Here is a 21,294-nt window from a genome sequence, read left to right on the forward strand (position 1 = left end):
CATTGCTCATCTTGTTTCAAGATTCTGTCTTTTTCCCACTAAATTATTCTTTCACTATTAATTTAAAAGGATAAAACCCCCTTAAAACTTCACTATGAACACATTTACTGTGTATGAATTGAAGATGTGTTTCTAAACAAATAGAAGTGATTTTCTCGTTCCATCTGTTGCTCTCTGTTACACTGGCACACAGACAAAGCGAGCAGCCAGATCCAGAGAAAGGGTAAAAACAGTGACCAGGAGAGTTATGGATGCCAAAGCCCTTCAGTAAAGGAAATGCAGACAAACTGCCACTTCACAGCAGCGACTGCAGATCCAGTGAAGAATGGATGCACAATGTTAACCAGCGAGTAAAAAAGCAAATCATTAAATAACTCGAGGATGCTTCACTACGAAATGTGATTTGTTCACTTAGGTTAATAGGCTCTGACTCAAATGGCACTGCTTACCAGAGTAGTACAAATATACTGTTCTAAACATGATTGCATACAAAAAATTCAATGTAAAGAACACTGCTCTCTAAATACATGCTGCGAAGTATAAAGAGACTTCAAGTTTCCAAGAGAAAGAGCCCCAAGCTTGTTAAATTACCAGCATGAGAGTTAGCTGGGCAATTTGATAAGCTATGGCCTCCACGCAATAACATTCTAGACAAAAGATAAGTTATCATTTCATGTAACACAATTTAACAGCAGAGGAACCCACATATTTGTAAATTAACTTTCATCCCATGAGCACTGCATACAAAATCTCAGAGACCCAACAGTGTTAGAAGAGACAGGAGATGAAAATCTTCTATAGAGATATTGATTCCTAATTTGTATCTTTAAAATGCTGAGAACACTTTTTCTTGCAGAAACACAACTCTTTGACATAAAAATAATTACTATGTGCCTAGCTCTGACAGAACAGAGAGTAACAAGGACAGGAATCGAGAGAGTGAGCAGCTGTCAAAGCGGATAGCAGCACGAGCCCCCGATTACAGCACGTACCTCACACAAGAGTAAGTCAATGATATGGAAGACCATGTAGAGAGGGAATTTTGCAGTGAACAGAGTGAGGAACCACTGGGAAGCATACATGTGCGCTTCAAGGCTAATATCCAGAAAGTGGTTATACAGATCAGGAATGTATTCCTAATAACAAAACAAACATAAGACACTGGAAGTTAATTTATACTGGTTTGGAACTGTAGCTGAAAACCCAATGTAACAGAAGGGAGTGGGGCAGAGGGACAATCAGCGCCCCAAGGCAGACTTTTCTATCCCCCTGTGCCTGACAAGACAGATGCCGACGCACTAAAGGACCTCCTAAGAACGCTGAAGGCTCGTCCTGGTGTGGGCGCTCAGGACACTCAATCACGAGCCCACGCTCCCAGCCCTCACCTTAGCAGGAAACCCTGCCAGCAGCTGTGCTGGCGCTGCGAGGCCTCTCTGCGGCGTGCCTGCAGCTCGCTCAGAACGCCAGGCCACCCCAGAGCCACTGCAGGGGGTCAGACACATCTGCCTGAACACCGACTGCACACCGCCAGCGGCAGCAGATTGGTCTTGAGTCAACATTCTCTATTCGTAAAACATCGAACAGGGATAGTCCTCACTCTCCATCCTTACCAAGAGATCACAAACACTACTCGTGTCTAAGACAGACTGGTAGTTCTGATAAGGTGCTGAACTGCAGGCTCTGACCCACTCACTCGACCCACGGCTCAACACCCACCTGCATGAGGCGCTCCAGCTGATAGAACTTGCAGTGCAAATCTTCAAAGTTCTGCTTGAAAAGTTCCCTGAGTCCATAATCAAACATGATTTTGACCAGAACACTGAAAGCTTGCTCCTCAGGCATCTGCGAGAGAGGAGAGGGTATCTACCACAGAGCATTTCACTCTTTCCCATCAGTTCCATTTACCCCTCCCTCCTCCTCCTCCCTCTTACAGACAGCTCAGACTGTCTCTGCTTTTGAATCTGGCCCAATGCAGTTTGAAAGTGAACAAGAACATTAACACAGGAGATTAGGTCTAGCGTTGCAAGCAGCTTTTCATTCTCATTCTGTGGAGTAAACCACCTCTCAATCGCCCAAGTGAAAACAACTCTTTCAAACACAAGCCCAAAGCAGCTTCTTGGTGTCTTTGTCCCAAGTCAGGTCAGCATCCAAATCCTACAGAGTCTGAAGAGCCCAACCCCTGGTCACAGGAGCAGTGTTACTACAGGATGGTAAACAGGATCTTTCCTTTATCCTTAACAGTATATTTACCTTTTAAAGTGACAGCATTACATTTGATGTTTATCTGTTAGACAGCATGAATAAAAGAGACCAGGAACTGCTAGCAAAAAGCTCCACACATCACAGCTCAGCACTGGTGCAGGAAAATTCAATATCCCTTTCCTGCCAAAAACTGATGAAACACTCATCACGGCTCATCACTGTTTAGACATTTCTCCCTGACATCAAAATTCATTTTTCGTATTTCCACAGCAAAGTCTGACTTCGGGTCAATCATTTGTTCCCACGAAGGACAGAACATGCATCCCAAGTGTTCTGTTACTCATCTGCAGATGGAGCTTGTTAAATCTGAACACTGAGACATTCCAACCTGGTTGTGAAGGACTCGCAGAAACTTAATTTCCTTTTCTGCAACATTTCTTTTTAATATTTATTTCCCCTATCAGCCACACGCCAAAGGCTGACTTCAAAGAGAATCAAATAAAAAGAAACCGATTTGAAATTTAGCCTCTTTAGATGCATACATTATTCACAGCTATTGTTAGAGAAAGAACTCTAGAATAACACACGGTTCATTCTTGACAGTGAGTCTCTCTGATGTGATGGATATTAAAAAAAATGGACATATGATAATGCAAAAGCTAAAAGAAAGCACATGTGTTTCAATAAAGTGTTTGGCTCTATCAGAGAGCATCGTCCTTCTTGATCTGATTCAAGGTAGCAATAAAGAATTAATCACTTATCAAATATTTCAGATTGCAGTTACAAAGAACTACAAGGTTGTCATCATTAATCATCTGGACTTCGTTTCAAAAGAATGGAGTTTACAATCTCTTCTGTGTCCTCCGTTGGATTCACAACACTATGAAAAATGCTCCACTGAATTCCAGACTTCCTCCTTACTCAAAGCTGCAGAGGAGTCTTCACACTCTACCCTCTATGGTAGCAACAATCACTGAAACGCAGCTGGGGAAAAGAAGTCTCAAAACACTCCTGGGCTGAGGAACTCTGCTCTGTTTCAACTGCCCGTGCTTGCAGCAGGGACATTGATAAAAAGTAGGCGTAACTTTGAAAAAGGACAGTCTGTAAACAATTTGTATGGATTTCTAATCCGCTCCTATTTCCCAAGCACGACTGAATGCAAAACTTTTGCTTCTGATATACAGGAATCACACATCTCTCCACCTTCTGAACAATTCCCCGTGCACAAGACATGGCAACTACCACCCGTATTTCTGACTCCAATAGAAACGTCTTCTACAAAGCTTAATTCTGACCTTGAAACCCTTTAACACACATTTCCATTGCTGTCTTACACACAAATTCCATGCCTACTAGCGACCGTGAGTACAAGCCTGCGGTTTCAAATGGAAGGGGTCGTGAAACAGAAGTGACATGAACACTGACTGCAGGCAAGAGTCACTACCAATACCACAGAAAGCTTTAAATAATGAACTCCCCTCTGTACAAAATCACATTATTATTGACCAGCATGTAAGAGGACACATGGCCTGCAGCCCTACTAGTTCAGGAGTTAGCGATGCTTGTGGTAGGTAAGTGGAGCAACATTTACTCTTACGCTTAAAACAATCGGGGCAAACCCCACCACTTACATGTAGCAGCAGCACAGCAGCAAGAAACGACTGGCCCTGACAGTAGCCAATCTCTTCATCGTAGACAGAATAGGCCTAAAAAAGAATCAAGAGTTTATAGCATATCCGTCTGGAGCTACAAACACCAAGAAACCAAAACACTGCATTGAACACAGCTCCATAGATTTTTCAGGGGGGTGCATTCCAGTAAAAGGACAACCAGGATGAAAACTGAACTGTGACATGGAATGGTTCACAGTTCACAGTGGCTGGTTACGGTGATGTCCCAAGATGGCTGCAGCCTATTATGCCGCTAATCTGAGTGCTTTCATCTCTACACAGGGGCTACAGGGACATCAGGAAGAGGGAGAAACACTAGGAACACAGGAGAGGGTGCTGGAAGCTTAAAAAATTCCAGCTGAGACAGTTGAATACAACAAGAAGCTGTCCATTTTTGCTAATTTCTTTCTTTTAATAAGCAACTTCCATGCATGCCTCTGACTTCACAATATTTCTGGGAGGTACGTAGTTATATCCAGTTTTAAAGACAACTGTACACAACGACAGCTTATCGCTTACATCACACATAAAGGACACACCCAACACCAAAATATTTCCTTTTCAAGGGACAACATCAGCATGATCTCCCACATGTGCAACTGTGCTAGCGCAACATGGACAACATTGACAATGCGGGACCATGCTGCAGCCAAAGGAGAGCTGCTCTCGATCAGTATGGAATTAGCCCTCATCCCCACCACAGCAGATCATCTGTCCAGCTTGATCCAGACTGGCATGTCTGGAACCACGTGCAGTCTCTGCACTGGGCACCTCAGGCTTCAGGGATCCAGCAGGGCCGACTGCTTTAGGTCTCCTGTCTGAACGGGCTATATCCAGGGAAACATCTATGAGGGGAACCAGCCTGAGCCCAGAGCCAGAGTCTGTGACAATGATACAGTTAACATAACACATACACATTCTGCTCAGGTAACAGTTACCTCTGCTTATGAGGCTAAAGAAGAGTTTAAGCAGTACCTTGCATATTTTGTACAGGGAGTCCTGGCCATCTCCCCCAGTGTCTTTAAAATAATCATGAGCAGGGAACGTTCGGTTGATGTCCCGGGTGATAGCACTGTCTTGTGGAGACTCCTATCAGGAAAAAAGAAGAAAAATGTAAATTAACCCACATCAAAGGAATATAAACCACAATATGCCAGGACTGAGAGCGAGGAGATTGGCACTGTGCTCTCTGCGCTGTTCTAAATTTAACAAAACAGAGTCTACTCAAGCAGAACAGCCTGCCTGCAGGCTGGCAGCTCCAGATCGCAATCTTGATAGATCCAGTTACCTTAGCACATCTGGGAATGGGCAGTGAGTGGCAGAAAAACCACACGCACACAAGTGTTCCAGGACAATGCAGTGCGGGCAGACAGCAGCTTTCCCTTGGAGACTTCGAAACGTGAATGCTGCCCAGTCACACTTCTTTTATCTCACAACTGCAGAGAGCAGTGGTCTATTGCCAGCAGCCGCCTGCTGCTATCCAAAATTCCGACCCTCAGTGTCAGCGGGAGAAACCCCTCTGCAGCCCCTCCACAGAACAGGAGAGGAGGAAAGTATAAAACCGAGTACTAAAACACAATATGAGACAGCGAGCCGCCTGTCCGAGCTGGGCGTTTCATCAGGGGGAAGATGGAACGTGGTTCTCTGCAGTCTCGGAGGCAATCGGCTTCAGATGCCTCAGACATTTGGAAAGCTGAACAATACCAAACTGCACACAGTGAAGAAAACCAGTAAATGTGGACAATGGACTGAAGAGAACAGTTGGAAGAAACACTAAGCATCAAGTCCTAACACAAAAAGCAGTAAAAACTGGTAGACATGAAAGAAATTCAACAAATCGCGACAATTAAATATTAAACAGCAAAAAGGCCCTTTCCTCCCAACTTTTATCCAAGTGATTTAAACACCAAAAGATCTCCATGAAACCAGTAAGCAACACCAGCCTCGAGCAGCCCATCCTGCTTGGAACGGCCAGTATTGCTGAGGATGGCTGAGAAGGATTACCAGGCAGCAGCGCCCAGGCTGCCCCTGCGCACATGCAAGAGGCTCTGGGGCAGCAGGACAGGAGAGACTTCCTTTTATTTAAAAAACAAACAAACACATTCTACTATACCCAAATAACCCACATTTCTGTTAAGCAAACGGAATAAAAGGTTAGAAGTAAAATAGGCAGTGAAAGAGTACATGATGTAGCCAGTGTGAAGATCATTAAATACAGCTTGTAGTTCATCTTTTTCTTCCCAAAACGATTTTGTGAAAAAGAACAAAATTACAACAGTGTACTCAGTTTTCTCATCTGATTTTAATCCAGGGTTAACAGTCCTCTCTGTGGCTAAACAGAGACATTTCATTAAGCAAGCATCACACTGCTATTAGAATAGAGTTAATGGATTGTTTGGGAAATTATATCATAAGTATTGTTCAGCATTTCAATTTGATAATAATTAAGATGCCGTCTCATTACGAGGAAGTCACAAAACCAAAATCCACTGCAAAATAAATTTCATGTAACAATAAGCCTTGTAAGGCAATCAAGTCAAGTGAGGTAGTGGCTGTCAGCTTCACCTGGTTTCGCAAGCAGAGAGAGACGATGCTCAGAAACAGGTCTGAGAACTTTACAGCGTGCGCGTCCAGCCTCAGTGCTAACAACCTGCAGCTCCTTACAAGTTCGCACGACTGAATTACAGAGCAGCCCCCTGCTTGCACGGGCGCAGGCACCACTCGCTGCCAACAGCAACCTGTGGAACCGAACGAGGGGGTTCCCTCGTTGTGCTGCTGCAATGGCCAAATAACCTGAAATCCACTTGCCTTTTAATCCACTTATTTAACAGCAGGGACTGAAGCACCTGCTTGGAAACTCTTAGGGCAGGCTTCTCAAACAAATCGCTCATTATGGCTAAAGAGAACTAATTAGTGGTCTCTCTCTGGCTTTGCGTGACTTGTTCAGCACTTGATTCCTCTGTTTCAGTACAATTCCTCAAGTAATCTGTAACGCTAGTTCCTGCAGCTGAAACAGAGCTCGGGAAAAGAAAAATTAACGGAAATGATAAGGTTTAGAAAATGTTTTTCAAACCATGGCTTTGAAATCTCCCCATTAGTACAAACCGCTGCAATCCAAGTATTGTGTAACCTTTTCTTTACTCCTATTTTTATACCTTGCTGTGAGAATTGGCTCAATGGGCAATTTCTCATGCTTTCAGGGGACTGGGAACCAAAGGAAACCCTTCTGAACCCACACCCTTCACAAACTGGGACTGAAAAATAGAAAGCTAAGAATGACAGGAAGAAAAAGAAAGCAATAAAGAAAACAGAATGGAAAACAGCCATGAGAACTGAGGCAAGTACATAGTGCAGATTAGAATTCTCACAACAGCTCACTGCTCCAAAGGAAAGCAGGGAAATGTAGATGCTCAAAGTAAGAACGTTCCCTTCCTCCCCCCCTCTTTTATGCACTTCAAAATATTAGAGTATATATACTGAAACCCTCCTCTCTAGGGGATTTAAAAAGTAACTATGTGAGTATTTATGGAAACCAGGATGCAGTCCAGCAAATAAAAGCCCATCTATTGTATCAGCCCATCCATAAAAGCAAATTGGTTCCCGGCTCCTGAACTGGACACACTTAAAATACATTGTCCTTCTATTTTCATTTTCTTCCAGGAACCATCCCACGATCTGCAAACTGTATCATGCAGTTACAGCCTCGATCAAGGTCTTCAGATCGAGATAGTGTTACTCAAGAAGCTTTTTCCATAGCTTAAGCCACAATTAAAGACATGGAAGAGATGGAGTTCTTAGCACCTCCTCACATGGCTGATGTACTTGCAGTTCCCAACAGCTCTGGTTTTTGACTCCTAATCCCCTACATGAGCTCAAGAGGATGAGGCAGCAGCAGTGGAAGATTGCTGAAGGGGCAAGATCCGTGACAAAAAAAAAAAAATGATGAAGAGACCTCCAAAGAAGCAGAGGAAGCTGCCTGCTGGAACGGCTCACCACCCAAAGATCAACGCCCGTCTCACCAGGCTAGCGGAGAAATCCGATGGAGGCATAAAACAAAGGCTTTACCTAGACACAGGCTGACTTCCAAAACTACATAAAAATCGAAAAATGGTGAAGTCCAAACTTTAGCTTCCCCCCTGCTCCCACCCCTGGAATGATTCAAAATATAGAAGTCTGCTCACTGGGGTGATCTGACACAACCACCACAAATCCCAAACTCTGCCTGCTCCTCGCTCTTGCCACCATGGGATTAATTTTCCCATTGCATGGATTTCTTCGGAAGGTCCCGCTGACTTTACAAGGATTCTGTCACACAGTCAGAGATCACTGCGAGAAGAGTCTAGAGATGCAATCAGTGAGAGGCATTCCACACGCCTTGCCCAGGATCGGACCACAACACGGTGTGTCGCTGCAAGGCGTCTCTGTGCGAGGCACGGACAAGCCACCTCAGAAAGAAGCAAGCTGGCTGACGGCTTTAGGCAGTTGCAACAAACAGAAAAAGCCAAAACTCTCCAAAACTTCCACAGGCAGCAACAGGGCTAATATCACACAACAGGGACCAGTTATTTTGAGCAGATCCGTACATTTTAAGTACATCTGAAAGTATTTAAAGCTCTTTCAAAAGCTATTTTCAATGTTGGCAGGATACAGCGTCACCAAGTCTTATTTTGCAGGTTGATGGCATTCCCAGGTTTAATTTTAATAAGGGGTATTTACGGTGACTTTCACACAGAGCACATTCCTGTGTTTGTCTTGGGCCCAACCCTGTGAGCCGGTTTCGGAACGAAGAATTACACCTGCTCCTGAGACCTTAGGGAAATAGCACGAACCCAGTCCCAAAGCAATGGACTTGCTGACTTCTCCCAAGGAATGCTCCCCACGGGATGCAATACTACCTGGAGTGAGCCCTTCCCAGAAAGATTCACAAATAAAGAGTATTTGTGGAAAAGACCTGAATAATTTAGACAAATTGGGAATGGTCAGACAGCTGCAATTTGATACAATAGTGCATTGATACCGCATACTTTCCATCCAAATAAGGCAATATAGTGCAATTCTAAAAATAAAAGTGAATCCCTTGTGATATCCAGCCCTTTCGCTGTGTTTGTTTCCTTTTAGGGCTCAAGTTTCCCACAGGAAAATTATGGAGAGGAGTTTGCCTACAGTGCCCTACATCATGTATGGATAAAGCATAAACACAAACGCATGCTGGAAGGTTTTCCTGCTCTTGGTGATTACGTACAAGCCCGACTATTCAGAGCAACTGAGATAAGAGGGAAAAACCCCACCCACTCCCAACCGAACACAGCTTTGTCAGTGCGGTTACAGAGAAGTCATGCGAGACAAGAGGTGAAAACGTGACGTATCATTTATTTCTTAAATGTATTTATGATCCATTCAGACCTTTCAAATAAAGTGGACAAGTGCATTTCAGGATAAAAAACTACACTCTTCACACAGCTCGGTAGGACACTACATTTCATCAAGAAACTTGAAGCAAAAACTTCCTATGAAACCACCCATGCATCCTTTGGCTACAACATCATCACCGATCAACAAGTACTGCTATTCAATTCGAGTTTCCCTTGAGAGAGAAGGAGCATCCCAAAATATGCCTCCCCTCCCAGAGACCTCTCTTCAAAGAGAGAATATGAAATAAATTAGCTAGGCTTTTAGGCAGAACAGTAAGGCTACGGAGTACTGTTGATGCATGATCCATGTATTTGGAGAACAGGCAATCCCAGGCTATGTGAAATGCGCCAACAGCCCTTAAAATTTTCATAGTATTGAGATTACATCAATCCAGAACAAACGGTAGACAAAAATGTAACCAGGGGAACAATCACTGAGAAATGTGCAGTTTCTCCTAGGATGGGAAGTGCTGATAGCAGAGTCAGAAAAATGTTTATAAAAGTCGCTAAGAACCACACTGACATTCTTAAAATTACATATTTTACAAAGCCCTAAGCTGTGTGACGGTACAATCACGGCTGTGTTGAACCGCTTGGGTTAATACACATATACACATACAGATGTAAAACACAGATATATGTATTTTAAAACAACTAAATGAACACGGCAGTGATTGTACAGTCACACAGTACACATAAATATATATGCATGTACACCTACAGCAAAAAGGAAACAAGCCAAGAGATGAAAGATACGGCTGGGTACAGATCATCTCAAAGGGAATAATAACACATTTCTTCGAGTTTTCATAGCTCATAGCAAAATTACCTCTTGGAAATAACTATGTAAAGATTTAGAATCAGATATTTACATGCTTCCCATTTATCTAGTTCCATTTAATATTTAAAAATACGCAAGTATTATTTTAAACCAGTAACATTTGTCATTTTTGGCTCAACTGTAGTTTTTCTTATTAGCGTTAGTTGAAAAATCAGCTACAGAAATGTCTTAAAATGATGGGGTCGAAGTGCCCCTCTCCCCTGTGTTTCAACAATTCTGAGTTGGCACAAGATACGTAATTCTGGAGCCCCAGCACCGACTCTTCCTCAGCTGTGTCCCGCATTAAACCACCTGCGCCACCTCCCCTTCCCTGCAGGGCACAAACCGGTGCAAACCCAGGCAGCAACGAGGACACCGAGGAGCACCAATACTCCCCAGCGAGTCAGAATTAAACACAGCATCGGAGAGTCACAAATGCTTGGACCGGCTCCAATTTACCTGTTTGCTTTCCTAACCTGCTTTGATGAGTTGTTTTCCATAGTTTGTCATCGCAGGGGTTTCCCGCTCATACCTCCTCCTCCTCTTTTAATATCAAGGTGCACAGCGCTCTTAAATACATACACATTCTTACGTGTGATTTTGTCCATTCTTGGCCTTTTCACTGACACAGAAAAAACTACCAGTTGTGCCGCTGCTCGTGATAGGAGCGGGACAGTCTCCCGCACCAAACTCCTCCTCACGGCCCTGACAAATGCCACATCTCCACAGGACACACCGAGATCATCCCACCAGCAGCTCCTGCTGCCCCAGGCACTGCGAAGGCGCACGGAGGCAGGCGGGACGCAAGGAGCAGCGAGCAACCTTTACAGGAAGGTCGCTCCACTCCATCTTGTTCAGCAAAGCAACCTAAAGCCCATGCAGGCAGAGCCTCCCATGCGAGCAGCTCAATTGTAAACAGCGTGTGAAGAAAACAATTAAAAAAAGTACTAATACAATTCTGAAATCCCTGAAGAAAAGACATACCCACGTGGATTAAGAACAGTAAAAAAAGCTCATCATTAGCAACCGCAAACTCGTTTCCATCCTGTTGCATTCATTAGAGGAATACAAAATTGAATCGAGCGTTCACATGCTAGAAATACAACAGAAACCAGATCCCAAAGGTTACGTAGGGACAGAATTCATCGGCATAGGAACTTGCAAAACACTGTGCTGCACAGCATTTCTAAAGACACGAGTCTGTGAAGACAACGTATGCGATTGCAAATCCTTTTGGACAGTCCAAAAGCGTGGCTGGAGGTAACGCTGCTTCCTCGGAAAGGATTCGCTGCACCATTTGTTTTAGTAGGTTTTAATGACAACAATTTATCCTCAAGAAATACCGACCCCCTCAAAAACTGAGGCAATAGAAACACGCAGGTACCTTACAGCCCTCAGGGGTTTATTTCTTTGTACACCAAACATCAATTCTCTTGACAGCATCTACAGAAAATGTTTTAAAAAATGTTTTTATGAAATACTTTCAATACTCAGTAACGCTAATATTTAAAAATACTTCACAGTGTGGTACTAATGTAACTTCATAAAACGAGCAACTTGAGTTCGCTAAAGCTCCAAGCCTTACATTATATTAAAATAGTCCAAAGATCTCACACACACACACACAAATCACAAGCACTATAAATATGCCTCAGTCACTTCAGTGCAAAGTCTGGTTTTGCTCCCCCTGACAAATCCCTCTATATTCCTGCCAAGCATATTAAAACGTCATCCTTTACTAATCTAATTACTGATTTGCAAGGATTCATTTACAGTTGAAATCCCAGAAGAACTTCTTTTCAATTTGCCATAAAAGCACTGACTCGGTTTATTGAGCATTTGGTTGCTTCTATCGCGGGATCTCTGTAACGGTTAACGACGACTCGCATTTGCACAGCAAGAGTTGAGTTCATCTTTACAAGGAGTTACTTGAATTTATTTAGCTTTTTAATTCAAAGATCTCCAGTAATGACCATCAGAGAGAAGCCAAAGCTTTGAACTACAGAATTGCTATACTCACCTTAGGAATTAATAAAAAGAAAAGTCAGACCCCACGGTTGAGGCTCCCCCCCCCCCCCGGCCACCCACAGGCACTGGATCCCAGGTGCTCTCGTGCTGAGGAGCAGCTGAGGTGCAGCACTCCTGGAGCAACTGTGAAGTTCAGAATACGTCTGTCTGTCTAAATAGCACCTAACGCACTGTGCATCCGCCCAGCGTTTCAAAAAAACCCTTAGCAAACCAAGGTAGCGGTTATCAGCCTGGGGACGGGGCACAGTCCTGCAGCAGCTGTGCCTCCCCGTCTCTCCCAGAGCAAAGCCCACACCTCCTGTGCTCAGCTCAGCAACCACAACGCTCCCCACAACATCTTCAGGCCAAAACAAGGACTTAAACAACTTTTGTTTCTCAGTTTATGTAACCACAAATTCCCCAGCCAGAGCATCAGTTTGACTGGGCAGATTGCTGAAGTCTACCTGGGGCCGTCCACGAACGAAACCTCTGAAAACCGAACGAACCAGACGGCACCGGAGCATTTCCCCGCTGCTACAACAGATCGGGCAGTCAACCCATCTTTTAAAAAATGGATTGCCCAAATGAAATTCTCCACCGTTGTGACACAGCTGCAGCTTACAGCCAGCGCATCCTTTGTTTCCACTGGACAGAACTTTGAGTTTCTTGCTCTGAACACAACCGCATCCAGTTATACACACAAAATCTTAAATCTTAGAGGTGCCAAAGTGATTCCCACATCTGATACCGTGCCCCGAGACCACCGCCGCATGCAAACAGCACTAGTCAGAATATAAAGAGTATAAAATATAAAAAAGCCCTATGTTATCCATGCTCTCCAGAGCTCTGAATTTCAGCAGTAGGAATGGAAAGAGAAGCGCTGAGAACAGTCAGACAGAAAGAGGCAGGCTCGGACAGCCCGCAAGAAGCGCAGCTTCACCCGGAGAATAGACAGACACGGCTTGGGTGCTTCTGTGCTGCTAGGCCCCAGTCTCTCCCCTCCTGGAAGCCTCAACAGGATGACCTCAGCATCTGCCAAGCGTCCATCCCTTTAAGTTGTGTAAGGGAAGACAGTCACTCTCCCCTCAGTTCTGTACAGAAGCCACAGAGGCCTTTACACCTCTTGGATCTTAGCAGAGCATCGATCACAAACGTGTGCTTTGCCAACTTTGGGTAGTGTTGGTAGTGAGGTAAAACCCAAGTTTATCTTGAATGCCGCCACGGAAAGGATGTGGTGGTGTGTTCTTCAAGGTCACAGAAGGGAAGGAAAAGGTTTCTGAACTAAACAAGAAAATAAGGGCGAGGTTAGGCAAACGTTTTAGCAGGCGCTTCAAGTACCCAGAACAAAAACTGTGTTAAAATAACAAAGACCCTCCAGAACCTCCACCTCCTCTTATTAAATTACAATTACCTACAGTAGATTAATCAAGTAAATGGAAGAAATGTAAATGGGCCTTTTGTTTGTAATGTCTACAGGGAGGCTCCTGAGCTCAGACATTAATTCCTAAGAAATACACTTTTTTTAAAGCACTGACCTGAATTAGAAGTTCTGTCAACTTCAAGTCCTGATGTGGAGCGTGATCAGACTGAAATGTTTCAGACTTCCTGACTCATGAAGGTTCAGTACATCTGTTAGCATAGAATCAAAGAACGGTTTGGGTTGGAAGGGACCCTAAAGAACCTGCCCTGCCATGGGGGTGGGTGGGTGAGTGTCACCACAGCAGTTGGTTGTACCACAATAAGAGCTGAAAGATCTGCTATGAGATTCACATACCAAGCGTTCCATCCCACATCACAGACTGGCCTTGGAAGCGTCTTTTTCAGAACTAACAGCTGAAATCTACAATTTCTTACAGGTACAACCTTCATATGATTGCAGGAAAGAAAGGAACAATGCCAGAGAAATGCAGGGTGAGACTGAAACCTGGAAGTTCTCATTGGAGTCCACTACATCCTGCAGCCTCGCACTACCCTTGAGATTCCCAGTGCCTCGGTTCTCTGTCCCAACTCCTTCTTGTCAAAGATCTGTGACAAATATTCCAAATTGCCCCTTGACACTCTGACACGGAGCCATATCAGAATTCGAACCAGTAGAAACAAATTTCTGAGCGATAAGAAGCTTACAAACAAGTACGAAACTCTAACAGAAAATAAAGAGTGCAGAAATTAGGAATATTTAATTAAAAAACCCTACCAGGAGATAACAGCAAAACTTAGCAGATCTCTCTCGTGTGAAATGTAAGTTAAAAACACTGACACTTGACCAGAGATTAACCAAAAAATATATATTCCACAGGTTTTCTCCCAGCCTATTTGGAATATGAAAATATCATCACAACCAAAATTTCCAGTAAACTTTGTTTAAAAACATGATGAGTTCTCAATGAAGCGAATTATCGCCTGCTGAGAAGCAGTGCATACAGAAACCCTTCCCATGGTACTAAAACACACTGCTCAATCGCATCCTGCAAAGCGAGCCTCCTAGCAGCTTAATCGAAAAGTGAGGCAGATAACCCTAATAAAAAAATAAATTTATAGTCTGAGATGGAACTTCAAAATTAGTTCATTTAATCACATCACAACAGAGTTTTTATGAAGATGTAATTTGATTTCTCTCCTCAGCGCCGCATGTATCTGTGCAATGCTCCTGGTACCCATTTCTAAAGCACCAGGCACAGGCGGATGCAAATCCAGCCAGGAAAGGATTAGTTTCATGAGTACAATAATGAAAGCGATCCGACTGGAGAGCGTGCTGCCTAACAATCCCAGCCAGGCCTGGGATGAACGGGACTGCTGTGCCTCCTGTTACCTCCACGACAAAGGATGTTCAATGGACTTCTGAGCAAAGAAGATCATGCATTCCAAAATCGGTTCTTCCGCAGTTGGCACAGTGGAGGAGATTCACCCTCGTGCAATTACACTGAAGACGATGGGCTCCAGTGTTATGAATATTTAAAACATCTCATCACAGACAAATGTGATGGACATTATGACACAGACAAATGACCCAGATGGACATTAAATTCACCTCGAGAAAACAAAGTAACTTAAAATAAAATAAAAAAACAAATCAATAAATTAACACAGACAAAACCAGAAATATTTGACACTAAAATTAAGCTACTGAGGTAACAGCAAAAACACTGGATGAAACATGAATGCATCGATTGGCTGCAACTCCCTTCTGTCCCCGCCTCTTGGAGACTTCCAGACTCTGATTTTCACCTCTCTCAGAAATCAACTGAGCTGATGAAGCCTCTGAGATGGGTGAGCCAACACAGCAAGAGCCTGTGAGGAACGTTATAGCTGAACCTGAGCTGCAAAGCAACAACAGCTGCACACACGTATCTGCATCTGCAACCACCACCATGCTGTAAGGACAATTCCAGGCTTAGGGCAGAAGCAGCAACTGCTCCAGCTCCAGTTAAAGCTCTATCCCATGCTTTAGACGGCTCACCACTTTTAAATTCTCCATATTCTCAAAGCCCAGCACGCAACGCTCCTATTTAAATCCACACCATCCAAAAAAAAAAAAAAAGCAACAATCTTCACTCTCCAACTTCCACCTAAACCCGAATTTGCCAATTCCCAAGGTTTTAGGCCCTGGCAGATTCTTTTCTCCTATTCAATTTAATCAAATGCTATTTGAATGATAGATCGCATCACTTCAAAGCTTTAGAAATGTTAGATAAGGTGAAGAGTCAGAGCAAAGCTATTAGGAGTTCACCTGAGAGACTGTTCCAAAAATACCACACATGACATTAGTGACTAAAGCCCTGGAATTGTTCCCCAAAGCCCACCTCTGCCATAATACCTACAGAACGCTGGAGAACAATTAGCCAGCTGATGGGCTGTGAGCTTATTATGCTGCATATAAATGACTCAGTACACCCTTACCCCCACTCTCCCACAGCCGTCTGCGCCTACGACCAGGAGCTCTGCAGGAAGAATCACCTCCGGCAGGTCGGTGCACGGAGCACAGCACCAGCTCTGGCTCCACACACTGTCTCGTCACTCAACAGAAGAAGAAATGTCATCATGAAGGCATCAGGGCTGAGACAACCTTAAAATTTCAGGGGAACTAAGGAGGAAGTGTATCTTGAGGGGTTTAGACTAGGGATGAAATACGCTGAAAGCAGACCACGATGGGAGTCAACGTGCTTTGTAACAGGGCTCTCGACCCAAACCAGGCAGCAACAGTGAGGGTTCTGCGCTGCCCTCCCCAGGAACTGGTACACACACACGTGCGTAAGGGGAACTCGTGTCTGTCAGCAACGCGTGCTGACACGTACGAGCCACGCCAGGAGCGCTTCATCCTGCCGCGCTCTCTTCCCTTCCCTATTTCCTCCCTGGCAGCCTCACCAAACTGCACTAGAGTAAACACGGCTGGGCAGCGAGCAGGATGGGCTGCAGCAAGCGCTGCACGTGCAAACACGGGGCAGACACAGACTGTTATGTTCCAGGGCAAAGCACAGAAGATGAGAGGACAGGGTCCCAGCAGACCAGCGAGGAGGCACGTGCACGCTCGTGGGAGGGACAGGGGAGAGGTACTAGAGAGAGAACGACCTTGATCCGTAACAACAGTAGACCTGAAACCATTTAACACAAATACAGCCTTCCCTTTAGCCGAGAGAATTACTCCAATTCTAAAATATCAAATTACTTTTCCCTACTCTCTTTCATTCCCGCTCTCACTAACAGCATGCACCAGCTCCAAGACACGAGCTCACGGAATCCCCCAGGCTCCCAGCACCGCCTGGAAGCGCAATCAAGGAAACAAACTGCGGATGGTCACAGTGCACAACCTCCTCGCAGACCAGAGCACAGCAGGGGATACCCCTGAACAGGGATGGAGTGAGAAAGGACGATGCAGACTATAATCCATTATTACACGGTTCCAATACATTTTCCAATATGGCCATCAGTGAAAAGCCCAGAATATTCTTTCGAAGAGCTGATCTATCTGAGGGCCACGTTGCCTTCTGAACGGCATTACGGTACTCAAATATCTTGAAAAAGCTGTGGTCAATGGGATTTTGTTGCTCAGTTATCGACTCTAACCAGTTAGATACGCGTTCGCCAACAGGATTTAGCCCCTGCTATATTCGAACCTTCTTTAATCCCACGAAGGCTAAAGAAAAATGTCTCTCATTTAGCTCTGTGCACTTAGGAATAACTCAAATACTACAGTTACATTTACAGCATAGTTCCCTTAGCTGTTTAGAAGACAATTGTTTTCTTTCCTTTCCCCTTAAGTTCCAGTATGTAAAATATCAGAAGAATTTAGATTAAAAAAAAAAAAGGGACATGTTATTTTTAAAGTTGCTCTTGAGAAAATTTCCACATGCAAACCCATGGCATTTCTCCACTGTTTTGAGAATAATTTTCAGCTGTTGGCACCATCCTCGAGCGGCTGCCACAACTCTGCTATCATAAAGCTACATCTATTTTTTTTTTCCTTAGCTTATCAAAACACATTTTGTTTAGCTGCTAGATCTGGTCTGATCCAAGTTTTTCTCTTACTTCATGACAAACAGGAAAATGCAGACGCTGTACATGCACCCTACCAGTGAAACGGGGCACGGAAGCCAGCTCAGCCCTCCCAAGCGTACGACCGTTCAGATCACATCGCTGCACTCACGGCTCAGTAAGACTTTAAGTTCACACTACAGCGTTCGCATCGTTCACTACTGCTCTAGAGGTCCTGTCTAGGTAGCAATGAAAAACAAATTGTTTGGCCCCTTCTGCAACGATGCTGGAAACATTGTGTTAATATACTTTGGCATATATTAAAAAATCCCTGTAATATACCATATACTGTGACATTTCCACTTCAGATCTATCATTTACATGTGAAGCACGAAGCTCGAGAGAACCTAGTAAAGCTGTAAAGAAAGACTACATCTTGCCGAAGCTCTCAGACACCCACTCCATTCAGTCACACCAGCTGGAGAGGTAAGTGTCAAGATACAGCTTTATTCTTAAAAACGAACATGGAGGTAAAACTCCGCAGCCTCCTCCACAGCAGTGTTTTTTTTAAAGCGAAATCACAATGATATGTGCTCCTGATTCTTCCATGTCAGCAGCAATTTTCAGAAACCTTTTTGCAAATCTGGACACCTTAAAAACATATTTAACCTATTTTTCAATTTACAGAATGGTCCCTGCACTTCCCAGTCCAGCCGACAGGCGTCTTAGACATGACATCCATTGGAAGATCTTTTGCTCCTAGAGGTAGAGGAGTCCTTAGCTACCCTCTGTCTCGCACAGGAGGCACAAATCGCCCCCGAGAGACGCTTAAGCCCCTTCTGAAAGACACTGTTGGAGAGACTGTAAATGACACAGTTGCAGAAACTGTTGCTAATGGCAAGCCAAGTGGTCAAGAAGGACGCGACACGGTTACTGTAGACGTTGGAGCTCTCCAGCAGAAAATAGATTATGTAGGGCAACCAGAGGATGTAGAAGACGCTGGTAATGCGGAAAAGAACCATGGCGTAGCGCTTGTCCGGGCAAGGCTGTGCCTCCCCAGCCTCCCCGTCCTGAGAGCTGAAGCGCACCCGCCTCTCGTTGATCTCCTTGGTGTGCTGCTGGCAGATGCGGAAGATGTTGAAGTAAGTGAAGCAGACGATGAAAGCGGCCGGGGCATAGAGCATCACCACGATGAAGAGGGTAAAATAGCGATCGGTGTTCCAGGAGCTGGCACACCACTGAAACACATCCCCGTGATATCCAGGTTTTCCCCAGCGGAAGGAGGGCAAGAAGACCAGGCAGGAGTATAGCCAAATCATCAGGATGCAGACCCGAAGTCTCCACGGGGTAACCAGCGTGTTGTAGGTCAGCGGCTTGGTGATGGCGATGTATCTGTCAATACTGATGCAAGCCAAAGAGGCCATGGAGACGCTCTTCAGCACCGACACCACGTAACCAAAGATTTGGCAAACCAAGGACTCACTTAAAACAATAGGATAGTGCAGCAGAGACAAAGAAGGCACCAGGCAGCTCACGCCCACCAGGAGGTCAGCATACGCCATAGTCTGGATGAAGTAGCTGGTGGTGTGGTGGTTCAGCAGAGGCGCACAGTGAAAGACAAAGATGACAATAATGTTGCCCGAAATAATCAGCACCATGAGGAACACGATAATAACCACTTCCAGGAGGCAGAAATTGATGGTCTCCAAGTAGCTAATGGCCAGGAGACAGAAGGGCCGGCCGCTCTGGTTGCCGACCAAGGAGGAGTTCATCTTGAGCGCTGCAGCGATCCCCCCGGCTCACGCCGCCGCCCGCCCGCCCCGGGCTGCTGCTGCTGCTGCTGCTGTCATTGCGGCGGAGCGCGCGGCGCGGTCCGAGCCCGAGCGCGGGGCCCCGGGGCCGCTCCCGCCGCCGCCGCCGCGCATCGTCCGCGGCGCGATCGCCCCTCGGCCCCGGCCCGGCCGCCGGGACCCGACCCCGACCGGGGGGGGAGAGGGGCTCCGACCCCGCCCCGGGGGCTGCCGGAGGGGGGAACGGCGGCGAGAAGGGACCTCCACCGAGCCGGGACGAGCGTCGGGCTGACGGGAGAGAAGGGGAAAGTGGTTTAGGGCACCGCCTCTCCCCCCGCCGCCCCCCGCCCTCCCCACGCCCCGTCCCTCCCCGGGCAGGGACTCCCCGCATCCCGCCCGCAGCGCTCCGGCCCTGCTCGGCACGGGGCTGCCCCCCCCGACCCCGCCGCCCCTACCTGCCCGCGGCGAACAAAAGCCCCGCAGCGGCCGCGGGCGGAGCGGCGGCAGGAAGGGGAGGGAGCGGCGAGGGAGGGGCGGCAGGGGAGGGGGCGGACAGACGGGCGGACGCGGCCCCGGCACGGCGGACGGACAGGCGGACGCGGACCCGGCGCGGCGGACAGATGGAGCGACGCCCGAGCCCCGGTGCTGCAGACAGACAGACACCCGCCCACGCTGTGGTCCTGCAGACAGACACCCGCTCACGCCCCGGTGCTGCAGACGGACGGACGGACAGCCAGAGCCCAGGGCAGCAGCCAGCCAGCACAGCCTGGTCCTGCAGACGGAGCCACCCATGCCCTGCTCCTACAGGCAGACACCTGCGGACAAACGGACACCCACCTGCATCCCAGTCCTGCAGACACACAGACACCCACCCACGCTCTGGACCTGCACAGACAGACACCCGCAGCCTGGTCCTGCAGACACACGGACACCCACCCACACTCCAGACCTGCACTCAGACAGACACCCATGCCCCGATCCAACAGACAGACAGACACCCGTGCCCAGGTCCTGCAGACAGACACCCACACGCCAGACTTGCGCAAACACCTATGCCCACGTCCTACAGACAGACAGACACCCACCCATGCCCCAGCTCCTCCACTTGGCACCTCCTGCCAGGCAAAGGACATCCGTCCAAGCAAGGACACAAATTCCAGTCAGAATTAAAGGCTTTTCCATCCAAGCCACTTTGGGAAATGCTTATTCTGGAATAAAGGTGTCTCTTTCCTGGGTGCAGCTCGCGACGCTTGGGAGATGGGTGAAACCAAGAGCAAAGCCAAGGACTATGTCATGCCACTAATCCCGATGGTGCTGCTGGCATCGCTATCCCTGAGAACCCCCGAACAGCCCACACCAACAAGAAAGGAAGGAAAACCTGATGACATTCCGGAGAGCAAGCACACAACGATTCACAACGCGGCCCTTACACTCGGGTTCAACCATACGTGAACATCGTCACATGTCTTTCACCAGGAAACCTCCTCGATGCACACAAGGCAAAGTGTCCTAATGGGATCCTCATACCTCGTTGCATGTCAAGGGTGTTTCCCTCACTTGACATGCTGGAAAGCATGTTCCCATGGTTCGGGGAAGCTCGTTCTCCGACCTGGATGCCAGATTGCGCCACTGGCACTGCTCAGGACAGGCCCAGCGCTGCCGGAATTGGTCTCTGAGCTGATCAAACCAGTACGAGACAGGGGCGAGGCTCCTCAGCAACAGAAGTCCTTTTGTCACCAATGAACTGGCATCCATACAAGCACATCCACACACTGATTCGACTGATCCCAGCAAACCCAAGGTGCTGGTTAACCTCAGTGAAACGATTGTTATTCTGAGGGATACCTAATGGAAAACAAATGGCAGCCAAAGGGACAGAATCAAAAGCAATCACACTGCGACGCGTGGGATTTGAGCTGACCTGT

General features: G+C 46.4%; 2 protein-coding genes across 5 annotated transcripts in view; both read right to left on the minus strand.

Annotated features, from left to right (window-relative positions):
• RABGAP1 (RAB GTPase activating protein 1) overlaps nucleotides 1-21,294 on the minus strand; it is a 67,205-nt gene that overhangs the window by 13,982 nt on the left and 31,929 nt on the right. For all 4 annotated transcript variants that reach the window (XM_054083872.1, XM_054083873.1, XM_054083870.1 and 1 more), the window contains 4 exons: nucleotides 4,848-4,961; nucleotides 3,834-3,908; nucleotides 1,717-1,842; nucleotides 993-1,136 (listed from right to left, as the gene is read on the minus strand). In XM_054083872.1, the coding sequence (XP_053939847.1) occupies nucleotides 993-1,136; nucleotides 1,717-1,842; nucleotides 3,834-3,908; nucleotides 4,848-4,961 (459 nt within the window). The remainder of the gene's footprint in view (nucleotides 1-992; nucleotides 1,137-1,716; nucleotides 1,843-3,833; nucleotides 3,909-4,847; nucleotides 4,962-21,294) is intronic.
• Nucleotides 14,356-19,855, minus strand: GPR21 (G protein-coupled receptor 21). The gene is made up of 2 exons (XM_054083891.1): nucleotides 19,825-19,855; nucleotides 14,356-19,657 (listed from the first exon to the last, which is right to left on the minus strand). Exon 2 carries the CDS (start codon nucleotides 19,349-19,351, stop codon nucleotides 18,305-18,307), a length of 1,047 nt encoding a protein of 348 aa, XP_053939866.1. The 5' UTR covers nucleotides 19,352-19,657; nucleotides 19,825-19,855; the 3' UTR covers nucleotides 14,356-18,304.

The sequence above is a fragment of the Cuculus canorus genome, chromosome 19 (genome assembly GCF_017976375.1).
Source record: "Cuculus canorus isolate bCucCan1 chromosome 19, bCucCan1.pri, whole genome shotgun sequence".
NCBI lineage: Eukaryota > Metazoa > Chordata > Aves > Cuculiformes > Cuculidae > Cuculus > Cuculus canorus.

Coding starts and splice junctions, on each gene's coding strand:
- GPR21 (XM_054083891.1), bottom strand. CDS start 19,351: ATGAACTCCTCCTTGGTCGGCAACCAGAGCGGCCGGCCCTTCTGTCTC.